Source organism: Salvelinus namaycush, chromosome 11 (assembly GCF_016432855.1).
Source record: "Salvelinus namaycush isolate Seneca chromosome 11, SaNama_1.0, whole genome shotgun sequence".
Taxonomy (NCBI): Eukaryota; Metazoa; Chordata; class Actinopteri; order Salmoniformes; family Salmonidae; genus Salvelinus; species Salvelinus namaycush.
Genome location: NC_052317.1, coordinates 27,418,474 through 27,445,496, shown reverse-complemented (window position 1 = coordinate 27,445,496; position 27,023 = coordinate 27,418,474). Strand labels below are relative to the sequence as shown.

Genomic DNA, 27,023 nt, shown 5'->3' with positions numbered 1-27,023 from the left:
TTGTTATTTCAATAATATGGAAATGGAATGTATGGAATGCAGACATGTCGGACATGAAGGCGTACCAATAGGTAGTAAGACTATGGCAACACTGTTCATTGTTGACAAGAATGCAGTAATATACACTGCTCAAAAAAATAAAGGGAACACTTAAACAACACAATGTAACTCCAAGTCAATCACACTTCTGTGAAATCAAACTGTCCACTTAGGAAGCAACACTGATTGACAATAAATTTCACATGCTGTTGTGCAAATGGAATAGACAACAGGTGGAAATTATAGGCAATTAGCAAGACACCCCCTATAAAGGAATGGTTCTGCAGGTGGTGACCACAGACCACTTCTCAGTTCCTATGCTTCCTGGCTGATGTTTTGGTCACTTTTGAATGCTGGCGGTGCTTTCACTCTAGTGGTAGCATGAGACGGAGTCTACAACCCACACAAGTGGCTCAGGTAGTGCAGTTCATCCAGGATGGCACATCAATGCGAGCTGTGGCAAAAAGGTTTGCTGTGTCTGTCAGCGTAGTGTCCAGAGCATGGAGGCGCTACCAGGAGACAGGCCAGTACATCAGGAGACGTGGAGGAGGCCGTAGGAGGGCAACAACCCAGCAGCAGGACCGCTACCTCCGCCTTTGTGCAAGGAGGAGCAGGTGGAGCACTGCCAGAGCCCTGCAAAATGACCTCCAGCAGGCCACAAATGTGCATGTGTCTGCTCAAACGGTCAGAAACAGACTCCATGAGGGTGGTATGAGGGCCCGACGTCCACAGGTGGGGGTTGTGCTTACAGCCCAACACCGTGCAGGACGTTTGGCATTTGCCAGAGAACACCAAGATTGGCAAATTCGCCACTGGCGCCCTGTGCTCTTCACAGATGAAAGCAGGTTCACACTGAGCACATGAGCACATGTGACAGACGTGACAGAGTCTGGAGACGCCGTGGAGAACGTTCTGCTGCCTGCAACATCCTCCAGCATGACCGGTTTGGCGGTGGGTCAGTCATGGTGTGGGGTGGCATTTCTTTGTAGCGCCGCACAGCCCTCCATGTGCTCGCCAGAGGTAGCCTGACTGCCATTAGGTACCGAGATGAGATCCTCAGACCCCTTGTGAGACCATATGCTGACACATGCACATTTGTGGCCTGCTGGAGGTCATTTTGCAGGGCTCTGGCAGTGCACCTCCTTGCACAAAGGCGGAGGTAGCGGTCCTGCTGCTGGGTTGTTGCCCTCCTACGGCCTCCTCCCCGTCTCCTGATGTACTGGCCTGTCTCCTGGTAGCGCCTCCATGCTCTGGACACTACGCTGACAGACACAGCAAACCTTTTTGCCACAGCTCGCATTGATGTGCCATCCTGGATGAACTGCACTACCTGAGCCACTTGTGTGGGTTGTAGACTCCGTCTCATGCTACCACTAGAGTGAAAGCACCGCCAGCATTCAAAAGTGACCAAAACATCAGCCAGGAAGCATAGGAACTGAGAAGTGGTCTGTGGTCACCACCTGCAGAATCACTCCTTTATTGGGGGTGTCTTGCTAATTGCCTATAATTTCCACCTTTTGTCTATTCCATTTGCACAACAGCATGTGAAATTTATTGTCAATCAGTGTTGCTTCCAAAGTGGACAGTTTGATTTCACAGAAGTGTGATTGACTTGGAGTTACATTGTGTTGTTTAAGTGTTCCCTTTATTTTTTTGAGCAGTGTATATATGTATATATATATATATATATATATATAGCATTTTATTAATTGACAACCCGCAGTTAGACTATAAGGACACAGACAGTGATTCCTACAGAATACAGCTGAAATGTATGAGAATCTCTCACTGTGTAGTGTCCACTCAGTTAGACATTACAAAGCTGGCAATCTTCCTAGTTCCTACTGGTCAACCATGTTTCACATCATACCTTTTTTTTTTTTTACCATGGCTTTCCTCAGTCATTTGTTTGCCAGGTAAGTAAGAGGACAGGAGCAGTAGCAGGACAAAGAGATGTCCTGACTCTGTTTCATTTATTTCTATTTAACCTTTATTTAAACAGGCTTTTCTCGTTGTCATACAATCTCATTTGCAGGGGATATAACCGTGTATTCAAGATGGCAGTGTTCAGCAACATCACAAAAAGTTACGCAAATAAATGCACACATACTGTTCAATACACAATACAAACAGACAATAGAGGGTTGTGTAACTGTTGTTTGTTGTGTGTTTCTCCAGGCATCGCCTCCTACCTCTGCACGGTAGCAGGGGGAACCTGGAACCCAAAGGGACCCGACCTCAGCAACTGTACCTCCCACTGGGTCGCTCAAGTGGCACAAAAGGTTGGTCAGCAGTGTCCTCCCATGGCTCCTGGGTGGCAGCGAGGAAGGAACAAAACACCAACGTTTCTCTACTTCTTTATCTGAAAGGGAAAAGTCTATTTGTATTAGCATCTTGTTGGTTGCAACACTAAAGACGTGGTTTGCCCATACATTCTGTATTCCGCTGAATGACTTCTAGATGTGAACAAAAATACACATTCAATGCACTTTTCTCTGTAAAAAAATTCTCTGCCACTTTGAATTGCTCTCTGTAGCCTATAGCTTGCAGCATTTAATATTGATTTGAGTTTTAATCAGTATGTGATACATTACTTGTATACTGGTCTGACACTGTGATGCCTATCATCCAGAGACGTTGCACCAATGACCCTGAGCCTTTTCCTGCTGTGCTGTTTTCTTCCTTTCTCCACATTAAATCAGCAGTATCCATTGTTATCACATAGTTAACATACCACATTCCAGGTACAGATGTAGGATCTTCATTTGACCTGTATTGTCGCAGCTAAATAATCCTGCAGAAACAGGATTTTAACGTTTAGTCCAAAGTGTTGCATGATTGGTGGTTAGGCTATTATCTGGTCAAAATGAGGCTACATGGAAAGTGTAATACTGTTAATATAACTATGTGTTAGTGCGGGTTTTCAGTGAATTTATGCAGTCAAGAAGCTCATCTGCATTTCCTCCGGCGCAGGAAAAGCTGCAGCAACAAAAGAGTGATCAAATCCAGATCTTACATCTGTATTTAGTAAGAAACAAGTAATTAAAAGCTTAAACAGTCCATTAATATTTACGTTTTTTCTCCAACTCTAGATCCGTAGTGGGGAGAACGCGGCTAACCTAGCCAATGAGCTGGCCCACCACACTCAGGGCCCGGTGTTCGCCGGTGACGTCAGCTCATCAGTGCGTCTCATGGAGCAGCTAGTTGACATCCTGGATGCTCAGCTCCAGGAGCTACGGCCTAGCGAAAAGGACTCGGCTGGGCGGAGCTTCAACAAGGTAATATAAAACAATACAGTGTCTTCGGAAAGTATTCAGACCCCTTGACTTTTTCCACATTTTGTTATGTTACAGCCTTATTCTAAAATGTATTAAATTGTTTTCCCCCCATCAATCTACACACAATACTCCATACACAGTTTTTGAAATGTTATTTATACAAAAAAAAACTTCAATATACATTTACATAAGTATTCAGGCCCTTTACTCAGTACTTTGTTGAAGCACCTTTGCCAGCAATTACAGCATCGAGTCTTCTTGGATATGATGCTACAAGCTTGGCACATCTGTATTTGGGGAGTTTCTCCCATTCTTCTATGCATATCCTCTCAAGCTCTGTTAGGTTGGATGGGGAGCGTCACTGCACAGCTATTCAGGTCTCCGACATTCTTGTCCCGAAGCCACACCTGCGTTGTCTTGGCTGTGTGCTTAGGGTCGTTGTCCTGTTTGAAGGTGAACCTTCGCCCCAATCTGAGGTCCTGAGCGCTCTGGAGAAGGTGTTTTCATCAAGGATCTCTCTGTACTTTGCTCTGTTCATCATTCCCTTGATCCTGACTAGTCTCCCTGTAAGTGCCACTGAAAACATCCCCACAGCATGATGCTGCCACCACCATGCTTCACTGTAGGGATGGTGCCAGGTTTCCTCCAGACGTGACGCTTGTCAATTAGGCCAATCTTGGTTTCATCAGTTCAATCTTGGTTTCATCAGACCAGGCAATCTTGTTGTCTGGTCTGAGTGTCCTTTAGGTGCGTTTTGGCCAACTCCAAGTGGGCTGTCATGTGCCTTTTACTTAGGAGTGGCTTGCGTCTGGCCACTCTACCATAAAGGCCTGATTGGTGGAGTGCTGCAGAGATGGTTGTCCTTCTGGAAGATTCTCCACAGAGGAACTCTGGAGCTATGTTATAGTGACCATCGGGTTCTTGGTCATCCCCCTGACCCAAGGCCCCCCCCCCCCCCCCCCCGATTAAAACTAAATTTAATCGGGTAGGCTAGTTGAGAACAAGTTCTCATTTGCAACTGCGACCTGGCCAAGATAAAGCAAAGCAGTTCAACACATACAACAACAAAGAGTTACACATGGAATAAACAAACATACAGTCAATAATACAGTAGAAAAATCTATATACAGCATGTGCAAATGAGGTAGGATAAGGGAGGTAAGGCAATAAACAGGCCATGGTGGCGAAGTAATTACAATATAGCAATTAAACACTGGAATGGTAGATGTGCAGAAGGTGAATGTGCAAGTAGAGATACTGGGGTGCAAAGGAGCAAGATAAATAAATAAATACAGTATGGGGATGAGGTAGTTGGATGGGCTATTTACAGATGCACTGATCTGTGAGCTGCTCTGACAGCTGGTGCTTAAAGCTAGTGAGGGAGATATGAGTCTCCAGCTTCTTGTGATTTTTGCAGTTCTTTCCAGTCATTGGCAGCAGAGAACTGGAAGGAAATTTGCTTTGGGGGTGACCAGTGAGATATACCTGCTGGAGCGCATGCTACGGGTGGGTGCTGCTATGGTGACCAGTGAGCTGAGATAAGGTGGGGCTTTACCTAGCAGAGACTTGTAGATGACCTGGAGCCAGTGGGTTTGGCGACGAGTATGAAGCGAGGGCCAGCCAACGAGAGCGTACAGGTCGCAGTGGTGGGTAGTATATGGGGTTTGGTGACAAAACGGATGGCACTGTGATAGACTGCATCCAATTTGTTGAGTAGGGTGTTGGAGGCTATTTTGTAAATGACATCGCCGAAGTCAAGGATCGGTAGGATAGTCAGTTTTACGAGGGTATGTTTGGCAGCATGAGTGAAGGATGCTTTTTTTCGCGAAGTAGGAAGCCGATTCTAGATTTAATTTTGGATTAGAGATGCTTAATGTGAGTCTGGAAGGAGAGTTTACAGTCTAACCAGACACCTAGGTATTTGTAGTTGTCCACATATTCTAAGTCAGTAGTGATGCTGGACGGACGGGCAGCGATCGGTTAAAGAGCATGCATTTAGTTTTACTTGCATTTAAGAGCAGTTGGAGGCCATGGAAGAAGTGTTGTATGGCATTGAAGCTCGTCTGGAGGTTAGTTAACACAGTGTCCAAAGAAGGGCCAGAGGTATACAGAATGGTGTCGTCTGCGTAGGGGTGGATCAGAGAATCCCCAGCAGCAAGAGTGACATCATTGATATATACAGAGAAAAGAGTCGGCCTGAGAATTGAACCCTGTGGTACCCCCATAGAGACTGCCAGAGGTCCCTCCGATTTGACACACTGAACTCTATCAGAGAGGTAGTTGGTGAACCAGGCGAGGCAATCATTTAAGAAACCAAGGCTGTTGAGTCTGCCGTTAAGAATGTGGTGATTGACAGTGTCAAAAGCCTTGGCCATGTCGATGAATACGGCTGCACAGTAATGTCTCTTATCGATGGCGGTTATGATATCGTTTAGGACCTTGAGCGTGGCTGAGGTGCACCCATGACCAGCTCTGAAACCAGATTGCATAGCGGAGATGGTACGGTGGGATTCGAAATGGTCAGTGATCTATTTAACTTGGCTTTCGAAGACCTTAGAAAGGCAAAGTAGGATAGATATAAGATCAAATGAATCTACCACAGATGGACTCCAATCAAATTGTAGAAACATCTCAAGGGTGATCAATTGAACAGGATGCACCTGAGCTCAATTTCAAGTCTCATAGCAAAGGGTCTGAATTTTGGCTTTGTCATTATAGGGTATTGTTTGTAGATTGATGAGATTTTATTTTATTTAATCCATTTTAGAATAAGGCTGTAACGTAACAAAAGGTGGAGGAGGCAGTGAGGAAAGGCAGCCCCAGCCCTTAGGGGGAGCTGTGGCTGAGGGTAGGGAGGGAGCATATTCTTCCAGCCCTAGCCCCACCTTTTCCTAGAAATTACTGGGTTCTGAAATGCAGCTTTCTCACCTGGCAGCTCTAAGAGCTAATGGATAGCAGCCCCCTGCTAGCCAACACAAAGAATAACTCTCCTCTCTACCACCAGACAGGCAAGAACAGAGCTGCCTTCCCTCCTCCAGAGCACTTACCATGTCTCTCTGAGTGAAAGGCCCAAGCAGGAATCTTAAGGCCTAACTGCCACAGTCATAGAAATGAATGACAGTTTTACAGTGCTATTCAGAACGCAAAGGTGAAAGCAAAGTGGATTTGGACCAAAATGCACATGCGTAGTGTTTTCTTTTGTTACCTTTGTAGCTAGTCATAGACTGAACCTTTCTGTCTATGTTCTGACTGTACTGTCTTACAACAGCACAATGCTACACTCCTTCAGCAACGACTTAGCTAGCTGTGGGAATAATGAATCCGTCTCTTTTGACTGAGACCGAGACAGACCGACAAAGGCTCTAAATAAAACCCAGAGCTGGCAGACTGTTATAACCTCAGTGCCATGGAATCCAAATGACCCCCTCTGGCTTTGTTTATTGTCTCAATGCTTTATAAAGCATCGTTAATGCAAAGCATAGGAATTTAATCTCAGCAATTCCCCCTCTACAACGCTATGCTGTGCAGCTTTGTCTCTGCCAGCCAAGACCTTGTAGTTATGTAAGCTAGATGCATATTCAGATACAGCTTCCGAAACACATTTACAATGTGCTACATAATATATTGTGAGCTTCTTATTTCATCTACCTAACATAAGGTTTATATATTATAATTTCCTTCCTGATTCGAGTTGGGTAAGTGGTGTATTTTAGGATATGTGTTTTCTGAAGACACAGACTATCCTCTTTCTTTCCCCTAAGCTTTTTGCTTCCTAATGGTGTTTCTCTTGTTCTTGATCTTCTCTTTGTGTTAAAAAGCTTCAAAAGAGAGAGAGGACTTGCAGGGCATATATGAAGGTACTGTATACCTGCTGGTTCCACATAGACACCTTTACCTCTTAAAGTATCCACAATATGCTCAGTAGCATTGGTGTTGCTATGCCTATGGCTGTCTGTCCGTCTGTGATGATCTGTTGGCTTGTCTGTATGCACAACGTGTCCACCTGTCTCTCTGCTTGTCCATCTGCCAGCCTGTCTATCTGCCTGTGTGTCTATTAGCCTGTCGGTATACCCATCCATCTCTCTACCTCTCAACTCACCTGTCTGTTTGTCTATCTGCCTGCCTGCCTGTCTGTCAGTCAATATGTCTTGCCTTATCTTTAATATCTCTCCTTCTATCACTTATCTCTCTCTCCATCCCCCTCTCTCTCAATCCCTCTCTCCATCCCTCCCTCCATCTCCTGTCTGCTCCTTGTGCGTTGTATGAGTAATTGCCTTCCCACGGCCGTAATTGTACCTCCCTGTCACCCGTAAGTGTGATCAAAGTGGCAGTGTACCCAGTTTTTCACTTGCTTACACTTTACCATTCTCAGCGTCTCCATGTTCTTCCTCTCGCTGACATTTTTGTGTTTGTCTGATGGATTCATGTTCAGTCCCATTAATGTGTTTATGTTCATATCGGATGTTGGGTCTTTTAATTCCTTTCTCTCTCCATGTCATTTTCCTTTGCTCCGAGTTTATAATGTGAGAGCAGGTCCTGTTGAAAGAAGCGGCTCTGGCGTAAACACAAAGTGGGCCTGTCTTACATGGCACAAACCAGCCTTCTCAGATCTCTTATGTCTCTCGCATCAGTCTCTGTTTGACTGGTCGGCGCAATCTTCACCATGATGAGTTAGGGCTGTTTTTACTGAGGTTTCTTTTACTGTGAAAAATTGGGATATGTCTCTGTCAACTTGATTTAAGGCTGTCTTCTTTATGCATCACCATCCATCAATAGACAATGTTAGTGAAGTCAGCAGCACCACCACCACCCAAGAATGTCCTGTTCGCTGTGGGGCATCTTGGGTAACACCCTTGTGATTGTTGCGTTGTGCGACCTCCACCCAGGCGAGAATAAAAGAGGACTCAATCAGAACAGTTTTTATTTTATTTTAACACTGTCACAAATTAAAGACATGAATTTGTTTCATTTTTTGTTCCTCCTTCACGCCTACAAGGGAAGGGGGGTTCTCGCCAGGAGGGAGGACCGTTGAGTGTTTCTCTGTTTGTCTGGGTGTAATGGTCCTAGGCCTGTAATCACTACTGCTACTCTGACGCTACCCTCTCCTCTCTCTGACACCCCTCTCCTCTCTTGACTCTCTTCCTCTCTCCTCTCTCCTATCCTCCCTATCCCCTCTCTGACTCCCCCATCACAGTCCAATAAAGGACACACCAATAGCGTTTGCCAGCCGAGAGTAATTATCACCTCTGAACAGTGCCTGCCGTAATTTGCGCAGTCAGACATCCAGCAGCGGGTGGTCCCTAAAGCACAGCGCACCCGAACGAACGGCAGATCAACGTTAGATGTTGTGTGTGTGGTCCTTAACAGAGGCTCTATCTATCCCATCTGAAGGGTCAGCACTCCCCCATAGAGAGACACAGACAGACACTATAGGTATCCGATTCAGAGCTGGACTGTAAGCTTATCATAGCTCTAGGTAATAATGGTAGCCATGCTGTGTGGTCTGTTTACATGTTGTGGTCATTGGTTAATCATCAGTCTGGTTTGATAGCGAGGGACTACAGGGTTTAATCAATGATGTATATAAACCCTGGATTGCTGATGCAATGTATTGGTACTCCCCAGTAGGAGCAGTCCTCCATAGGAATGAATGGAATTCTACGATATTTCAATTAAATGTTTCAAGGACAAAATTACATGTATTTAAGTATTTTTTGTTGTTATACTGGGGACAGCAACATTAGTAATGAAAAAAATTATACTTAAAAAAAAATGTTTAGCTCACATAAAACAATTTAGAAGTATGCATTAAGGTGTCTGTAATAAAATAAATGTGGCAAAAACAAATATAGATATTAGTAAATGCATTTCTATAGCTTCCAATATATTTTTTTACAATGCTGGGGGAGTGGTAAGATGGAGGCACGGGGCTTCAACACAGCGCCCGCATCAGTCATCTAGTGTATGTATAAATCATTGTGTTTAATCCCCCCAATGGTTAATCCAGGCAACAGTGTAATTGTGCCTATGGTCAATTAGTGTGTGTGTATGTATGTGTGTGTGTGTGTGTGTGTGTGTGTGTGTGTGTGTGTGTGTGTGTGTGTGTGTGTGTGTGTGTGTGGATGATAATCACAGCTTTGCACTAATTGGTACAGTGAGTGACTTTTTTATTTCCTAATTACCACTATAGTGTAGCCTGGACCTCTGCTGTGGTTAATGGCACCTGTGGTTAAATTGTCTCTGGTTTATTGGGCCATGGGTTGATATGGATTTGTGGGGTAATTATGCCAATGGCTATGTTTATCTGTGGGGTTAGCCAAGCGTTTCTGTGTGGCTATGGATATGCTAAGCTACATAAGAGTCGTCATTGGGGCTAGCGTTAGTGCTGCTGTGTGGATATAGATATGCTAAACTACATGGGAGTCATCAGTGGGGCTAGCGTTAGTGCTGCTGTGTGGATATAGATATGCTAAACTACATGGGAGTCGTCATTGGGGCTTGCGTTAGCGATGATGTGTGGATATAGATATACTAAACTACATGGGAGTCATCAGTGGGGCTAGCGTTAGCGATGCTGTGTGGATATAGATATGCTAAACTACATGGGAGTCATCAGTGGGGCTAGCGTTAGTGCTGCTGTGTGGATATAGATATGCTAAACTACATGGGAGTCATCAGTGGGGCTTGCGTTAGTGCTGCTGTGTGGATATAGATATGCTAAACTACATGGGAGTCATCAGTGGGGCTAGCGTTAGTGCTGCTGTGTGGATATAGATATGCTAAACTACATGGGAGTCATGAACTCTCCTGCACAGGGTCACAGGGACCTCCAGTTTGATCAAAATATGATACTTTTTCTAGAAGGTTTGGAATGTTTTGCTTACTTACTGCTTATCAGCCAAGCAGGAAATGAAAAGATTGCCATTGAAAACAAGCAGAATTATCCCCTTCTTTACTTCGACTGCTACCCAAGAAACAAATGCATTCCGTTTTTTGATACCATTTTCGCCTCAAGGAAGGGAAAACTGCACATTTCAAGGCCATTATCATCAGATCCTGTTATGGAATATATTCATTGTTAGGGAAGAGGAAGATAATTGTTCTTTGGGAAAAGTAAGATGTTTTAGAACAGGAACTAAGAGAGCAGTATTGAGAAAGAACTGCTCCATTCATTTGAAAAACATTTGGTTTGTGTTCCAACTTCCCCTCTGGCACAGTTTTGTTATTCAAAAGAAAATATATGGGTCTAAACCAGGAAAGTGGGGAGACAACTTCCTTTAGTTTATATTCTGTGACCGCCATGCCATCTTTAAGTGATGTTTTAATTTAAATGTATCTTCATATCATCCTATAATGCCAGTGACCTTATTTATTAAATTGTTTAGTTGTTGATGTTGATTTGCTTGTCCTTGCTTTCCATCTGCATAATATGCCTTCCTTGCCCCCTTTCTGCTGCAGACAGTTGTAGAATTTATGAGGTATAAAAAAGCAACAAACTCTGACATTTGTTTCCACGGATACAGGCCATTGTGGATACGGTTGACAACCTCCTGAGGCCGGAAGCCCTGAAGTCCTGGGAAGACATGAATTCCACGGAGCAAACGCACGCCGCCACCATGTTACTGGATACCCTGGAGGAAGGAGCCTTCGTCCTTGCCGACAACCTGATTGAACCCGCTGTAGTCAAAGTGCCTGCAGACAATATCAGTATGTTTATTTTCTTCTCTCTACCCTCCCTGCCCGTCACTCATAAAAAGGAAAAACGAGACAGACACGTCTGCCAGTTACAATCCACAGTTTAATTATTATTTTAATTGAACTGTGGCTCTGTCTTGGAAGAAAATGACTTTGACCTCAGTAGTAAAATGTGCTTTTTTACAACAGTTTGTTATGTCCAAGGAAGTGGAAGTTAACATTCACAACCATTCTGTAGAAAGATACTGATGTTAGTTTCCGTGGGCTTCTCATTCTAGACAGAAAAAGAACCTGGACAGCTATTCCTCCAGGAGAAAGGCAAAGTGGTTTTTAAAAAGACCACATTTAGTTGAAGTCACAGTAGGAGGTTTGATGTCTCGCTCAGCGCCAGGCAAGCTAATATGTTCTCACAGGCAGTTTATTAGCAATGTGATCTCATTCATTTAAGTCAGCTTTGTGCAGTGAACTGTCATTTTCCCACACAAGCCTCTTTGTTCCATGGTTATGAGTTCCCCGCTCGCCTTGCAAGATGAGCTGTCCAGTCTCCTCATGGAAAATCTAAGAAATCAATTGAATAATTTCATATTCTATATGGTAGCTATATCCTCTAACCCTGCCTTAACCCTTTCTCAGTAAATGGTAAATAGAAGCAGATAAGGAAAAGCTTATACACTGCACCATGCTAATGCAAAATTATCATTTTTGTCTATACCCACCATGGATACTTGCATAGTTTATGTGCTTTTAGCACACAAGGCCTCAACAGATTTCTCCAAGCGCCTGTGTGTGTGTGTGTGTGTGTGTGTGTGTGTGTGTGTGTGTGTGTGTGTGTGTGTGTGTGAGACCAAAGGGGAAAGAAATGGTAAAACATTTTATCTGCAGCAGGTTGTATGGTGGTGTGATCTCTCTCTTTCTCCCTGAGGAGCTCTGTAGACCGGGGTTACAGGGAGCAGCTTAGTGCATTTTTTGTTTTATAGTAAATAGCGCTGGATGGGATATTGATTGGATTCTGTAGCAGGAACACTGGACATGGCTGCTCTCTTGTTTCACCCTTCCCAACCTTTATATCAGAGCTCTATTAAACACTGTGTGTTGCTATTGAAACCAATGATGTATATAAACACTTAATTGCTGATTCTATGTATTGGCTATTGAGATGCTTTAAAGCCACCGGTCGCCATAGGAATGAATGGAATTCTACAATATTTAAATTAAATGTTTCAAGGACAAAATTACATGTATTTAAGTATTTTTGTTGTTGTAGTGGGGACATTAACATTAGTAATGTAAAAAAATATATATACTTTAAGATTTTTTTTATGTATATACAGTACCAGTCAAAAGTTTGGACACACCTACTCATTCAAGGGTTTCTCTTTATTTTTACTATTTTCTACATTGTAGAATAATAGTGAAGACAACAAAACTGAAATAACACATATGGAATCATGTAGTAACCAAAAAAGTGTTAAACAAATCAAAATATATTTTATATTTGAGATTCTTCAAAGTAGCCACCATTTGCCTTGGTGACAGCTTTGCACACTTGGCATTCTCTCAACCAGCTTCACCTGGAATGCTTTTCCTACAGTCTTGAAGGAGTTCCCACATATGCTAAGCACTTGTTGTCTGCTTTTCCAGATGGGATGGCGTATCACTGCAGAATGCTGTGGTAGTCATGCTGTTTAAGTGGGAATTCTAAATAAATCACAGACATTGTCACCAGCAAAGCACCATCACACCTACTCCTCCATACTTCACGGTGGGAACCACATCCGTTCACCTAATCTGCATCTCACAAAGACACAGTGGACTTATCAGACCAAAGGACAGATTTCCACCAGTCTAATGTCCATTGCTGATGATTCTTGGCCCAAGCAAGTCTCTTCTTATTATTGGTGTCCTTTGGTAGCGGTTTCTTTGCAGCAATTTGACCTTGAAGGCCTGATTTCACGCAGTCTCCTCTGAACAGTTGATGTTGGTGTCTGTTACTTGAACTCTGTGAAGCATTTATTTGGGCTGCAATTTCTGAGGCTGGTAACTCTAATGAACTTATCCTCTGCATCAGAGGGAACTCTGGGTCTTCCTTTCCTGTGGCGGTCCTCATGAGAGCCAGTTTCATCATAACGCTTGATGGTTTTAGCGACTGCACTTGAAGAGACTTTCAAAGTTCTTGACATTCTCGGTATTGACTGACCCGCATGTCTTAAAGTAATGATGCACTGTCATTTTTTCTTTGTTTTTTTTTGCTGTTCTTGACATAATATGGACTTGGTCTTTTACCAAATAGGGCTTTTTTCTGTATACCACCCTTACCTTGTCACAACACAGCTGATTGGCTCAAACACATTAAGAGAGAAAGAAATTCCACAAATTAACTTTTAACAAGGCACACCTGTTAACTGAGATGAATTCCAGGGGACTACCTCATGAAGCTGGTTGAGAGAATGCCAGGAGTGTGCAAAGCTGTCACTAAGGCAAATGGTGGCTACTTTGAAGAATCTCAAATGTAAACTATATTTTGATTTGTTTAACACTTTTTTGGTTATTACTTGATTCCATATGTGTTATTTCATAGTTTTGATGTCATCACTATTATTCTACAATGTAGAAAATAGTAAAAAAATAAAGAAAAACTCTGGAATGAGTAGGTGTGTCGCAACTTTTGACTGGTACTGTGTATTTTTATGTAATTAAAAGTATGCATTAAGATGTCTGTAAAAGAATAAGCATGGCAAAAAACGAATGTAGACATTAATGAATGCATTTCTATAGCTTCCAAAATATTTTTTACAATGGTGGGGAGTGCCAAGATGGAGGTACGGTGGCTTCAACACAGCGCCCCCTATCAGTCATCTAGTGTATCTATAAATCACTGATTGAAACGTGATCTTTTAGTAATGTATACCACCAACATTCCCGAATCCTTTTCCCTCCTCCCCCTCTACCTCCCCCTCTTCTTGTCCTTCTCCAGTGCTGGATGTGTATGTGCTCAGTACAGACGGCCAGGTGCAGGACTTCAGGTTCCCCCAGACCAGCAAGGGTGGAGCCTCCATTCAGCTGTCTGCAAACACAGTCAAAGTCAACAGTAAAAACGGTAACTAGGGGGGAATGAATGAATGAATGTGATCATGCTGAAGGAGAATTGTCCTTCACTGAGAAAGTGGCTGAAGGATAGAAATGAGTAGCAATTTTATACGTTTACAATGCCACCGTAAATCTTATTCTGTTTTTTTCCCAGGTGTGGCCAAGCTGGTGTTTGTCCTCTACAAGCACCTGGGCCAGTTCCTCAGTACAGAGAACGCCACGCTCCGAGGAGGAGGACGTAACCTCTCAGACCTGACTGTCAACTCGCACATCCTGGCCGCCTCCATCACCAAGGAGTCCAGCCGTGTGTTCGTGTCTGACCCCGTCATCTTCACCCTGGAGCACCTCGACGTGAGTTCCCCTTCCCCTGAGAAAGCTCTGGAGCACTAGTGTCATTCTGCGGTGTTGTTCAGTGCAGGGGGAAATAGTGGGAAAGGAAAGGGCAGTGTGGTCTTTAGTAGTTGGAGGATCAAAGCCAATGTCATAAGATCCAGCTGCACTGTGAGCACGGCTGTAAAATATCAATACTTGTGTACATCTGGAACACCCACGGTTATACGTTTGTTAGTTTACATAGAAAATGCTACCATGTTTATGCCATGGTATTCTGCAATTGTTTATAATATACTGAAATTGTTTATAATTGCACTTGGCATGACGGACAAATAAATCAAAATCAAATCAAGTTTTATTTGTCTCTTACCCAGATTAGTAGATCTGCACTGTTCCTACACACACTCACTAGACTATATATATATATATATATACTGAACTCAAATCTAAACGCAACATGCAACAATTCCAAAGATTTTTCTGAGTTACAGTTCCTCTTTAGCCTGCTGTTAATTGCCTTTTGATGGAAAATGACAGTATCTATATATAGGTAGGAAGCATATGTACTCTAAAGTAATGTGTTAGTTTGTTTTAAACAATGCTTAGAATGTTGTTGTTTGTGGTATTTAAAAGGTTTCCTCATGTGTTGCTTATTGAGAACTTCTACAACCCCAACTGTTAACTAGTTGTTTGAAACAATGTTCTTATTTCTTAATGTCCTGCTCTGTAGAAGGAGCACTACTACAACCCCAACTGCTCGTTCTGGAACTACTCTGAGAGGAGTATGATAGGCTACTGGTCCACTCAGGGCTGTAAGCTCCTGGACACCAACAAGAGCCACACCACCTGTTCCTGTAGTCACCTGACCAACTTCGCCATCCTAATGGCCCATAGAGGGAACGTGGTGAGTGGCCCTCAATGGGTTCTATCATTCCGGGGTTGGACTCCACTGATGGATGTAATATGTATGCATGTTCCCATCTAGGGAACATGGTGAGGGGCTGGTTCAAACCATCCCCTAGCTAGCCACTAACCCCCTAGACACTTGTGTAGATCAGAGAGGATTGTATACAGTTCGTCAAAAGTTTAGACACACCGACACATTCAAGGGTTTTTCTTTATTTGTATGATTTTCTACATTGTAGAATAATAGTGAAGACATCAACACTATGAAATAACACATATGGAATCATGTAGTAACCAAAAAAGTGTTAAGCAAATCAATATACATTTTATATTCTTCAAAGTAGCCACCCTTTGCCTTGATGACAGTTTTGCACAGTCTTGACGTTCTCTCACCACCACTACCTTGTCACAACACAACTGATTGGCTCAAACACATAAAGAAGGAAAGAAATTCCACAAATTAACTTTAAACAAGGCACACCTGTTAATTGAAATGCATTCCAGGTGACTACCTCATGAAGCTGGTTGAGAGAATACCAAGAGTGTGCAAAGCTGTCATTATGGCAAAGCGTGGCCACTTTGAATAATCTAAATATAAAATATATTTTGATTTGTTTGAACACTTTTTTGGTTACTACATGATTCCATATGTGTTATTTAATAGTTTTGATGTCTTCACTATTATTCTACAATGTAGAAAATTGTAAAAAGAAAGAAAACCATTGAATGAGTAGGTGTGTCTAAACTTTTGACTGAAACTGTATGTGTAACAAATATGGTGGAATGTCCACCATTCTGGTCCTCTGTGGAATTGTAACCATATTGTGGATACCCATCCAATCCTATTAGAAATACATAAGTCTCTAGGGCAGGGATGGGCAACTGACGACCATTGTAGGCCCGCCAGTCAATACAAAAAACTATTTAATTCAGTCGGGGTCTCAAATTACTGTTGAGAGTTAGAATAGTAGAATACAGGTGCGATTTTGTAATTTGGTAGCGCGTCTAAGTTTTTCTTTTTCTATATTAAGAGCTGCAAACATTTCTCTCAACCCTATGGCAAAGTGTGTAGAAATGCAGGAAATTAGCTGTAAAACTGCACATTTTTGTCTCCGCCCCATGGCAAAATGAGTAGAATTGCAGGAAATTTGTTATAAAATTGCAAACCCTTATCCGCCAAATGACAAAATGTGTAGAATTGCCAGCAAAATGTTTCTTAAGGCCCCCAAAAGGCTAGGACCGCCTCTGACTGCAAGTGTGGGTATGGATGTGGGTACCCAGACCCGAGAGCCACTGTGGCCCCTCATGATGAGTTGATTTTTTATGGCCCCCACCCCCATCAAAGGAGCCCATCCCTTCTCTAGGGGGTAGGGGCTAGGGGTTGATTTGGGATTTAAGGACACTAGTGAATCTGCCCCATCCCCCTCATTGTATGTACTGTACAGTATGTATGTGGGGGGGGGGTTGTTGGAGGGATGGGAGTTGAGGTGAGGAATGTGGTTAGTTAATGTATGTGGAGAGAAATGGAAGGAGGCTGTCACTTACTTTGCCGTGAGCAAAAAAGCAAGAGATCGCAGGCATAAGATACTGTAGTGAGAGCTAGCTGAAACATTATTGGAAATAAATCACATTTTACCTATGGTCCGTGACTAATAGCCTTCACGCACATGCACTTCTGCTGGAATCATACACAGGGAAACGTACACGGCGGCCCTGCATCAAGCTTCTTTCATTTGCATTTCCACTCAACGACATGAAGTAGGTGAGATCCATTTGCATGCAAAATGCAATTACAATCCAATTTATGATAAATATAATGTGCTGCAAGCATCTACCCAGTAATAAACGTGGAACATAAGTTTGTGGTTTATATAATAACATGTCCCGACTCATGAACTCTTCCCTTCGCAAACCCCCAACCTTACAACCCTTCACCACAAGGAGAAACCAGAGTCCCTGAGCTAGGTCTTCCCGTCACACCAGCCCTACACCTCAACTACAACTCCTCCTGGCCTGCCCTCAATAAAATGACTCATATCACGGAACGCATTACCTCATGTTCAGACCACTGTCCCTGAGTGATATTCTGTATGGTGAAGCCTTCTATTTTTTTGCATATGGTTGTAGACTACGTTGTAATGTGTTCATTTTCATGGGTTGTGACACACACTTTAATCATCCCTTCACAGAGCGATCCCCCAATATATGTTATAACATGTCGCGCCTTTGTGACCGCTTACTAAGGACTTTACATTGGCAGGGCATGTCATCTGTTTCCTACAGTAGATGTTGAGTTTTCAAACCCTCAGTGAGCCAGGACATTCATATTATGTCAAGGTTCATTGATGGGGACATGAAGTCTGTCATGTTTTATGTTTTCCGGCAGGCTATTGGGTCTAAACCCTCTCTCCTGTGTTCCCTCGTGTTTCTGATTGGTTCAGCTAGATGTTGAGTTAAATCCTTTTATAAATATCTGTATATGTCATGAAATCATATTAGCTCCATGATCTTACATGGTACATTATGTCATGGTACATTTTACCAGGTTATTGGGTTTACTTAAGATTATATGGGGCGGAAGCGTAGCCTAGTGGTTAGAGCGTTGGACTAGTAACCGAAAGGTTGCAAGATCGAATCCCCGAGCTGACAAGGTACATATCTGTCGTTCTGCCCCTGAACAAGGCAGTTAACCCACTGTTCCTAGGCCGACATTGAAAATAAGAATTTGTTCTTAACTGACTTGCCTAGTTAAATAAAGGTAAAATAAATAAAAAAATATAGCATATACTGATAAATGTTGGGAACGGCATTTGTTTAAAGTGGTCTGAGAAAGGAAGGTGGCGGTGGTACTGTATTAGATAGCGTTGTCTCTGTCTTCCTACTCAGGCCACTTCCCTAAACATTTGAATAAGATAAAAAAGTCTTCACAACAACACAAAAGCTTATTAGGTCTAACCACCCCTTGTGTTTAGGTACATCCGGCAGGTTGTTGGTTCTAATCCCAATGTCATGTTAGGTCTTAGATCCGCCAAGTTATTGGTTCTAACTCCGGCGGTTTGTGTCTCTCTGTTTTGTCCTCCAGGCAGAGGGGAGTGTCCATGAGCTGCTGCTGACGGTGATAACCCGGATGGGAATCGCTGTGTCGCTGGTGTGTCTGGCCATCAGCCTCTTCACCTTCTGCTTCTTCAGGGGCCTTCAGAGCGACCGCAACACCATCCACAAGAACCTCTGCCTCAACCTTTTCATTGCTGAGCTGGTCTTTCTTGTGGGCATCAATATGACTGAACCCAAGGTAAGGAGTGCGGATGCCCCCAGAGTGTACACATGGATCGGAGTGGGCTTCGATGCACAGTTATTTTGGCTAACTATCATTGTGTTCCCAGGGAATATGTTCCAGTTATCTATGCCTACTTTAACTTCCCTTGTCTCAATGCAGCTTCAATGCCACTGTCCCTTTACCGCTGTATGTGTAACCTTTAAATGTGTCCCCATCCCAGCTGGTGTGTTCCATCATTGCGGTCGTTCTTCATTTCTTCTTCCTCGCGGCGTTTGCCTGGATGTGCCTGGAGGGCGTGCAGCTCTACCTCATGCTGGTTGAGGTGTTTGAGAGTGAGTTCTCCCGCAGGAAGTACTATTACGCCTCAGGATACCTCTTTCCCGCCGTGGTGGTGGGAATCTCGGCCGCCATCGACTACCGCAGCTACGGGACACCGAGAGCGTAAGTAACATCTTATCTCATCTGTAGACCTTTTCTTTGTGTTCTTGGTGCAAAATGCAGTAGTTAAGAAGTAGTGTCCGTGCGTCCAGTAACCGTCAGGTGCAGGGTACGAAAAGTAATGTCAAGAAAGATAGAAATAAGGATAGATACCCTCTTCAGATGTTGACCTTGGGGTGGAAACGTTGCACAATAAAACTGCGGGATCATTCAACAGTATCCATCTTCCTTTCTTGGTGCAGAGAGCATCAGGTCTCCCAGGCCAGCCAGCTCCAGATCAAGACTCCCTTTCTTCGCACATAGATAGATATATTGCTAATGAGAGCTACATCACAGACCCCAGTCTCCCACTGCCTCTCCCTCTGCCTCCTGGCAAATGTACACCCTGTCATAGAGGAAAGCTGTGAGCAAAACCACTACATTAATGAGTTGTCTGGCTGGTTGGTTGGTTGCTCTGCTCTGGTGTGTTCTCTGTGTGCACATTAGCTATTTTTTCTCTCTTGACCTTAATTCTTTAAACTTTTCTTCTCCAGTGGCCTTTATCCAAGAAACAAGCCATATGATTTGTCGTGGGCTTTTCTTTTTCCAGAGGGAGTTATGTAAATTGGGTATTCTTTTTACATTTGGGGCTGTAGTGCAGCGCTCCCTGCATTTGAATGAACATATTATCTGATAATACATACAGTAGCTTCAGCACAAATCTTGTTGGAACTATTTGTGCGTACGTTTTGACTGTGTTTAGAGTCAAAAGTATAGCCAGACTGCTCTCTCAATTGTAGACATTGGCAGACTCTGAAGTCATGAATGCAATACCAGTGCTGTTGTATGGCTCACAGCCAGAATGTGTTCAAGGTCAGGTTCTCTCTGTGGTCCAGAAGGACAATCACTATTCTATTGCTGTAGTAACTATATCATCATGTCATCTATCTAGTCTAGAAGCCAGGCTGGCTACTGATCAGTAGGATACATTGTGACAAATGCTGCTGTGTTTTTAGAGTGTAGAAAATGCAGAGATGTTACAGTCACAGTGGGGGAGACAGAATAGATAATTTGCTCTTGAGGGATGTCGATCACCTGATCACATGATGTGTTCCATTGCAGCTGCTGGCTGAGGGTGGATAACAACTTCATTTGGAGCTTCATAGGACCTGTCACCTTCATTATCATGGTAAGCAACATTATACTTTATGGGATGTGTGTGTGGCTATGATGGCATGAAAATCAGGTATATGTGCATTATCCATACAGTATGGGCTTGAGTGTCTGTGTCTCTGACTAAGTCTGTTACTATGTTGGTATCTGTGACTGTGTCTCTGCCTATGTCTGTTACTATGTTGGTATCTGGGACTGTGTCTCTGCCTAGGTCTGTTACTATGTTGGTATCTGTGTGTGTGTGTCTGCCTACGTCTGTTACTATGTTGGTGTCTGTGTCTGTGTCTCTGCCTATGTCTGTTACTATGTTGGTATCTGTGACTGTGTCTCTGCCTATGTCTGTTACTATGTTGGTATCTGTGTGTGTGTGTGTCTGCCTACATCTGTTACTATGTTGGTGTCTGTGTCTGTGTCTCTGCCTACGTCTGTTACTATGTTGGTGTCTGTGTCTGTGTCTCTGCCTACGTCTGTTACTATGTTGGTGTCTGTGTCTGTCTCTCTGCCTACGTCTGTTACTATGTTGGTGTCTGTGTCTGTCACTGCCTACGTCTGTTACTATGTTGGTGTCTGTGTCTCTGCCTACGTCTGTTACTATGTTGGTGTCTGTGTCTCTGCCTGCGTCTGTTACTATGTTGGTATCTGTGTCTGTGTCTCTGCCTACGTCTGTTACTATGTTGGTATCTGTCTGTGTGTCTCTGCCTACGTCTGTTACTATGTTGGTATCTGTGTCTGTGTCTCTGCCTACGTCTGTTACTATGTTGGTATCTGTGTCTGTGTCTCTGCCTACGTCTGTTACTATGTTGGTGTCTGTGTCTCTGCCTACGTCTGTTACTATGTTGGTGTCTGTGTCTCTGCCTACGTCTGTTACTATGTTGGTGTCTGTGTCTCTGCCTACGTCTGTTACTATGTTGGTGTCTGTGTCTCTGCCTACGTCTGTTACTATGTTGGTATCTGTGTCTGTGTCTCTGCCTACGTCTGTTACTATGTTGGTATAGTCTGTTACATTTATTTGTGTTTTCCACAAAGTAATGTGAATGGGGGAAAAGTTAATGGATTTTTTTGTTTTTCTGTCTCGCCTGGTCACTTAGCTATTGCTTTTGCTGATCAAGTTGCTTGAAAGGAAAGTGGTCCATTATAGCTGACATGAGGACATCAGCAGTCATTCAGCTGTAAAATCCTATGAAATGTGTCTAGTCTAGTGAGCAGCAGCATTCATCAGCTTAGCTGTTTGTTTGGTGGAAATAGTTGAGGTTCTCGCCTTCATACACTGTCAGTTGTCTGAGGAGGAGGAGAGACAATCTCAGGCATGAAGGTCATTTGCTCAGGGTTGAACATGGAAATAATGAGTGGGTGGGCCAGACAGCCATTACCCATAACCCCCTGGCCCTCCCGAGGATCATGACACGTCCCCAGCCAATCCCGTCGTATGGACATCTCCATCCTCACCTCTAAAAAATGTATGCAGGCTGCATGGAGTTCACACACGTGTACACACACCCATGCATGCACATACAGTACCAGTCAAAAGTTTGGACACCTACTCATTCAGGCGTTTTTCTTTATTTTTACTATTTTCTACATTGTAGAATAATAGTGAAGACATCATAACTATGAAATAACACACATGGAATCGTGTAGTAACCAAAAAAGTGTTAAACAAATCAAAATGTATTTTAGATTCTTCAAAGTAGCCACCCTTTGCCATTATGACAGATTTGAACACTCTTGGCATTCTCTTAACCAGCTTCACCTGAAATGCTTTTCCAACAGTCTTGAAGGAGTTCCCACATATGCTGAGCACTTGTTGGCTGCTTTTCCTTCACTCTGCGGTCCAACACATCCCAAACCATCTCAATTGGGTTGAGGTTGGGTTATTGTGGAGGCCAGGTCATCTGATACAGCACTCCATCACTCTCCTTCTTGGTCAAATTGCCCATAAACAGTCTGAAGATGTGTTGGGTCGTTGTCCTGTAGAAAAACTACTTATAGTCCCACTAAGAGCAAACCAGATAGGATGGTGTATTGCTGCAGAATCTGTGGTAGCCATGCTGGTTAAGTGTGCCTTAAATTCTAAATAAATCACTGACAGTGTCACCAGCAAAGCACCCCCACTCCATCACACCTCCTCCTCCATGCTTCACGTGGGAACCACACATCCAGAGATCATCCATTCACCTACTTTGCATCTCACATAGACACAGGGGTTGGAACCAAAAATGTCAAATTTGGACTCATCAGACCAAACAACAGATTTCTACTGGTCTAATGTCCATTGCTGGTGTTTCTTGTCCCAAGCAAGTCTCTTCTTCTTATTGGTGTACTTTAGTAGTGGTTTCTTTGCAGCAATTCGACCTTGAAGTCCTGATTCACGCAGTCTCCTCTGAACAGTTGATGTTGAGATGTGTCTGTTACCTGAACTCTGTGAAGCATTTATTTGGGCTGCAATTTCTGAAGCTGGTAACTCTAATGAACTTATCCTCTGCAGCAGAGGTAACTCTGGGTCTTCCTTTCCTGTGACGGTCCTCATGAGAGCCAGTTTCATCATAACGCTTGATGGTTTTTGCGACTGCACTTGAAGAAAGTTCTTTACATTTTCCAGATTGACTGACCTTCATGTCTTAAAGTAATGATGTGCTGTCGTTTCTCTTTGCCTATTTAAGCTGTTCTTGCCATATTATGGACTTGGTCTTTTACCAAATAGGGCTATATTCTGTATATCACCCCTATCTTGTCACAACACAACTGATTGGCTCAAACGCATTGAGAAGGATGGAAATTCCACAAATTAACTTTTAACAAGGCTGTTAATTAGAATGCATTCCAGGTGACCACCTCATGAAGCTGGTTGAGAGAATGCCAAGAGTGTGCAAAGCTGCTTGGAAGAATCTCAAATATACAATATATTTTGATTTGTTTAACGCTTTTTTGGTTACTACATAATTCCATATGTGTTATTTCATTGTTTTGATGTCTTCACTATTATTCTACAATGTAGTAAATGGTGAAAATAAAGAAAAACCCTGGAATCAGTAGGTGTGTCCAAACTTTTGACTGGTACCGTACATTTGTATTATTCACACAGAAAACATGTGTACATACTGTGTTTATACAGCACATACACACTCACATACTGTGCATAGATACATAAGGGAAAGGGTGTTGTGGTTTTGGTGGTGTGTTTTGTGAGGAGGTAATGGGTAGTGCAGAGCAGAGAGTCCGTAGAGGGTGGGGTGCGGGGAGAAGCAAGGACATGTACAGTTCAGTGCCTGCCTGCCTCTCTGCCTGCCTCTCTGCCTGCCTCTCTGCCTGCCTCTCTGCCTGCCTCTCTGCCTGCCTCTCTGCCTGCCTCTCTGCCTGCCTCTCTGCCTGCCTCTCTGCCTGCCTCTCTGCCTGCCTCTCTGCCTGCCTCTCTGCCTGCCTCTCTGCCTGCCTCTCTGCCTGCCTGCCTTAGGGCTGTGGCGGTCATGGAACTTTATTTGACGGTAATTGGCCAGCCAAATGACCGTGGTGACCTCAATAACCGTTTATAATTTTTTTAACGCACATTTTCTGCTCTCTGCTCCTGATTGCATTTGCTGCCATAGAAATTGAATGAATAGAATGGGCGTCCCCTTTCAAGTCAATGATGGAGTAATGGGTGGACTGGCAGCTAGTAAATTATATGCTAAAATGTGTGCTGTGATTTGTTGATTCAACTCAACTGACATTACAAAAAATGCCATGTAAAAATATATATTTTTTAAACGATTATGACAGTTATTATTTTCCTGACGCTCTTCATCCATAACAGTCGGTTATACGGTAGTTGAGCCCAGCCCTAAGCTGCCTCTGCCTGCTTCTCTGCCTGACTGCCTGTCTCATCAGATCTGTGTCATCACTGGCGGCTGTGTTAAATGCATCTCCAACCACTAGACTCATGCAGACCTAAATCAGCCCTGGTGGCTAGGAGACAAAACATCACTTTGATCTAAAATCCCTCTCTCCCTCTGTCTCTCCATCTCTCCCTCTCTCTGTCTACCTCTATCTCCCTCTCTCTGTCTCTCCATCTCTCCCTCTCTCTGTCTACCTCTATCTCTCTCTCTCTGTCTCTCTACCTCTATCCCTCTCTCCATCTCTCCCTCTCTCTGTCTACCTCTCTCTCTCTCTACCTCTATCTCTCTCTCTCTGTCTCTGTCTCTATCTCTCTCTCCGTCTCTACCTCTATCTCTCTCTCTCTCTCTGTCTCTCCATCTCTCCCTCTCTCTGTCTACCTCTATCTCTCTCTCTCTGTCTCTCCATCTCTGTCTACCTCTATCTCTCTCTCTCTGTCTCTCTACCTCTATCTCTCTCTCTCTGTCTCTCTACCTCTATCCCTCTCTCCCTCTCTCTGTCTACCTATATCTCTCTCCATCTCTCCCTCTCTCTCTCTACCTCTATCCCTCTCTCCATCTCTCCCTCTCTCTGTCTACCTCTATCTCTCTCCATCTCTCCCTCTCTCTGTCTCTCCCTCTATCCCTCTCTCTCTCTCTCCCTCTATCCCTCTCTCTCTCTACCTCTATCTCTCTCTCTCTCTCTCCCTCTATCCCTCTCTCTCTCTCTACCTCTATCCCTCTCTCTCTCTCTACCTCTATCCCTCTCTCTCTCTCTACCTCTATCCCTCTCTCTACCTCTATCTCTCTCTCGCTCTACCTCTATCCCTCTCTCTCTCTCTACCTCTATCCCTCTCTCTCTCTCTACCTCTATCTCTCTCTCTGTCTCTCTCTCTCTCTCTCTCTCTCCCTCTATCCCTCTCTCTCTCTCTACCTCTATCCCTCTCTCTCTCCCTCTATCCCTCTCTCTGTCTCTACTTCTACCTCTATCTCTCTCTCTGTCTCTCCCTCTATCCCTCTCTCTGTCTCTACCTCTATCTCTCTCTCTGTCTCTACCTCTATCTCTCTCTCTGTCTCTACCTCTATCCCTCTCTCTGTCTCTACCTCTATCCCTCTCTCCATCTCTCCCTTTCTCTGTCTACCTCTCTCTCTGTCTCTCTCTCTGTCTCTACCTCTATCTCTCTCTACCTCTATCCCTCTCTCTGTCTCTCCCTCTATCCCTCTCTCTGTCTCTACCTCTATCTCTCTCTCTGTCTCTACCTCTATCTCTCTCTCTGTCTCTACCTCTATCCCTCTCTCTGTCTCTACCTCTATCCCTCTCTCCATCTCTCCCTTTCTCTGTCTACCTCTCTCTCTGTCTCTACCTCTATCTCTCTCTCTGTCTCTACCTCTATCTCTCTCTACCTCTATCTCTCTCTGTCTCTCCCTCTATCCCTCTCTCTCTCTCTACCTCTATCCCTCTCTCTGTCTCTCCCTCTATCCCTCTCTCTCTCTACCTCTATCCCTCTCTCTGTCTCTACCTCTATCCCTCTCTCTGTCTCTACCTCTATCCCTCTCTCTGTCTCTACCTCTATCCCTCTCTCTGTCTCTCCCTCTATCCCTTTCTCTGTCTCTGCCCTCTCTCTCGCTCTCTCTCCCTCGATCCCTCTCTCTCTCTACCTCTATCCCTCTCTCTGTCTCTCCCTCTATCCCTCTCTCTCTCTCCCTCTATGCCTCTATCTGTTTCTGCCCTCTATCCCTCTCTCTCCCTCTCTCTGTCGCTCCCTCTTTCTGTCTCACCCTCTATCCCTCTCTCTGTCTCACCCTCTATCCCTCTCTCTGTCTCACCCTCTATCCCTCTCTCTGTCTCTCCCTCTATCCCTCTCTCTGTCTCTGCCCTCTCTCTCGCTCTCTCTGTCTCTATCCCGCTCTCTCTGTCTCTATCCCGCTCTCTCTGTCTCTCCCTCTATCCCTCTCTCCCTCTCTATGTCTCTCCCTCTATCCCTCTCTCTAACTCTGCCCTCTCCCTCTTTCACCCACGTTATTGGTTTCTATTTGAAAAGGATGTATATAGCTATATTGGTCTGGTGTATTCATGTTTTAGAGTGAGATTATATACTGAACAGCTTTCATAAAATTCAGCCCACAAGTATATTGTATTTGATCATCTTGGGACAGTATCTCTGATAGATCAGAATTGCTTTGTGTTCCTTCCAACCCAGGCAGTTTTTGTCATTTATTTTCTTTCATTGAACATTTTCTTTCATAGAGAATGTTGTAATAACTGAAAATGCTAAATATATAGAAGTATAAAAAGATAGAATATTTACTGAACAATTGTTTTCAGTGAGGTTTTAATGTCCCATATCCCCTCCCTTCCCCTGGTGGCGGTGGGCCTCCCTGTGCTTACAGACAAACATCCTGAAGTCATGGAAACCTTTCTGAATGTATAGCTTAGAATATGGAGCTGTTTTTCCTGGCTCCAGACCTTTGTTTCTAAAATATGGCGTTCTGGTCTCTCTCTCTCGTTCTCTGTTCTGTTTAGGCTGTATTAGATTAACATTCCCGTGCTGTGATGAGTAATAACACGTGTTTGGCACCAGTCTGCTTGGCCAAGGCCTGAGGTGTTGTGCGTTATGTCAGCCATAGGAGTGGGAAGGGGCATTCGAGGCACTTTATCATGGCCAGTGTTAGTGGAGCTGGAGACCAAAGCTAAGCTACAACCTCTCTATTCTCACTTTTGGGAGTCTGTTTTAAAGATTGAAAGTTTCATATCCCTCTTGGTATAACACAATAATGTTGATGTGTTATTATTTTATGATCTCAGTGAGTCACTAAACATGTAGGCGACATGCTGCTTGTTAACTCCTCTGGGATATGTGGGACGGTAGCGTCCCACTTGGCCAAAAGCCAGAAAAAATGTAGCGCGCCAAATTCAAATATATTACTATAAAAATCAATCTTTCATGAAATCACACATGAAAGACACCA

General features: G+C 43.8%; 1 protein-coding gene across 1 annotated transcript in view; it reads left to right on the top strand.

The window, feature by feature from the left end:
* Positions 1-27,023, top strand: part of LOC120055318 (adhesion G protein-coupled receptor L2-like) — a 108,303-nt gene that overhangs the window by 65,430 nt on the left and 15,850 nt on the right. The window contains exons 7-16 of the mRNA XM_039003194.1: positions 2,218-2,321; positions 3,132-3,317; positions 7,136-7,174; positions 10,841-11,024; positions 13,987-14,109; positions 14,254-14,450; positions 15,163-15,336; positions 18,421-18,630; positions 18,836-19,056; positions 20,155-20,221. Of these exons, the coding sequence (XP_038859122.1) occupies positions 2,218-2,321; positions 3,132-3,317; positions 7,136-7,174; positions 10,841-11,024; positions 13,987-14,109; positions 14,254-14,450; positions 15,163-15,336; positions 18,421-18,630; positions 18,836-19,056; positions 20,155-20,221 (1,505 nt within the window). The remainder of the gene's footprint in view (positions 1-2,217; positions 2,322-3,131; positions 3,318-7,135; positions 7,175-10,840; positions 11,025-13,986; positions 14,110-14,253; positions 14,451-15,162; positions 15,337-18,420; positions 18,631-18,835; positions 19,057-20,154; positions 20,222-27,023) is intronic.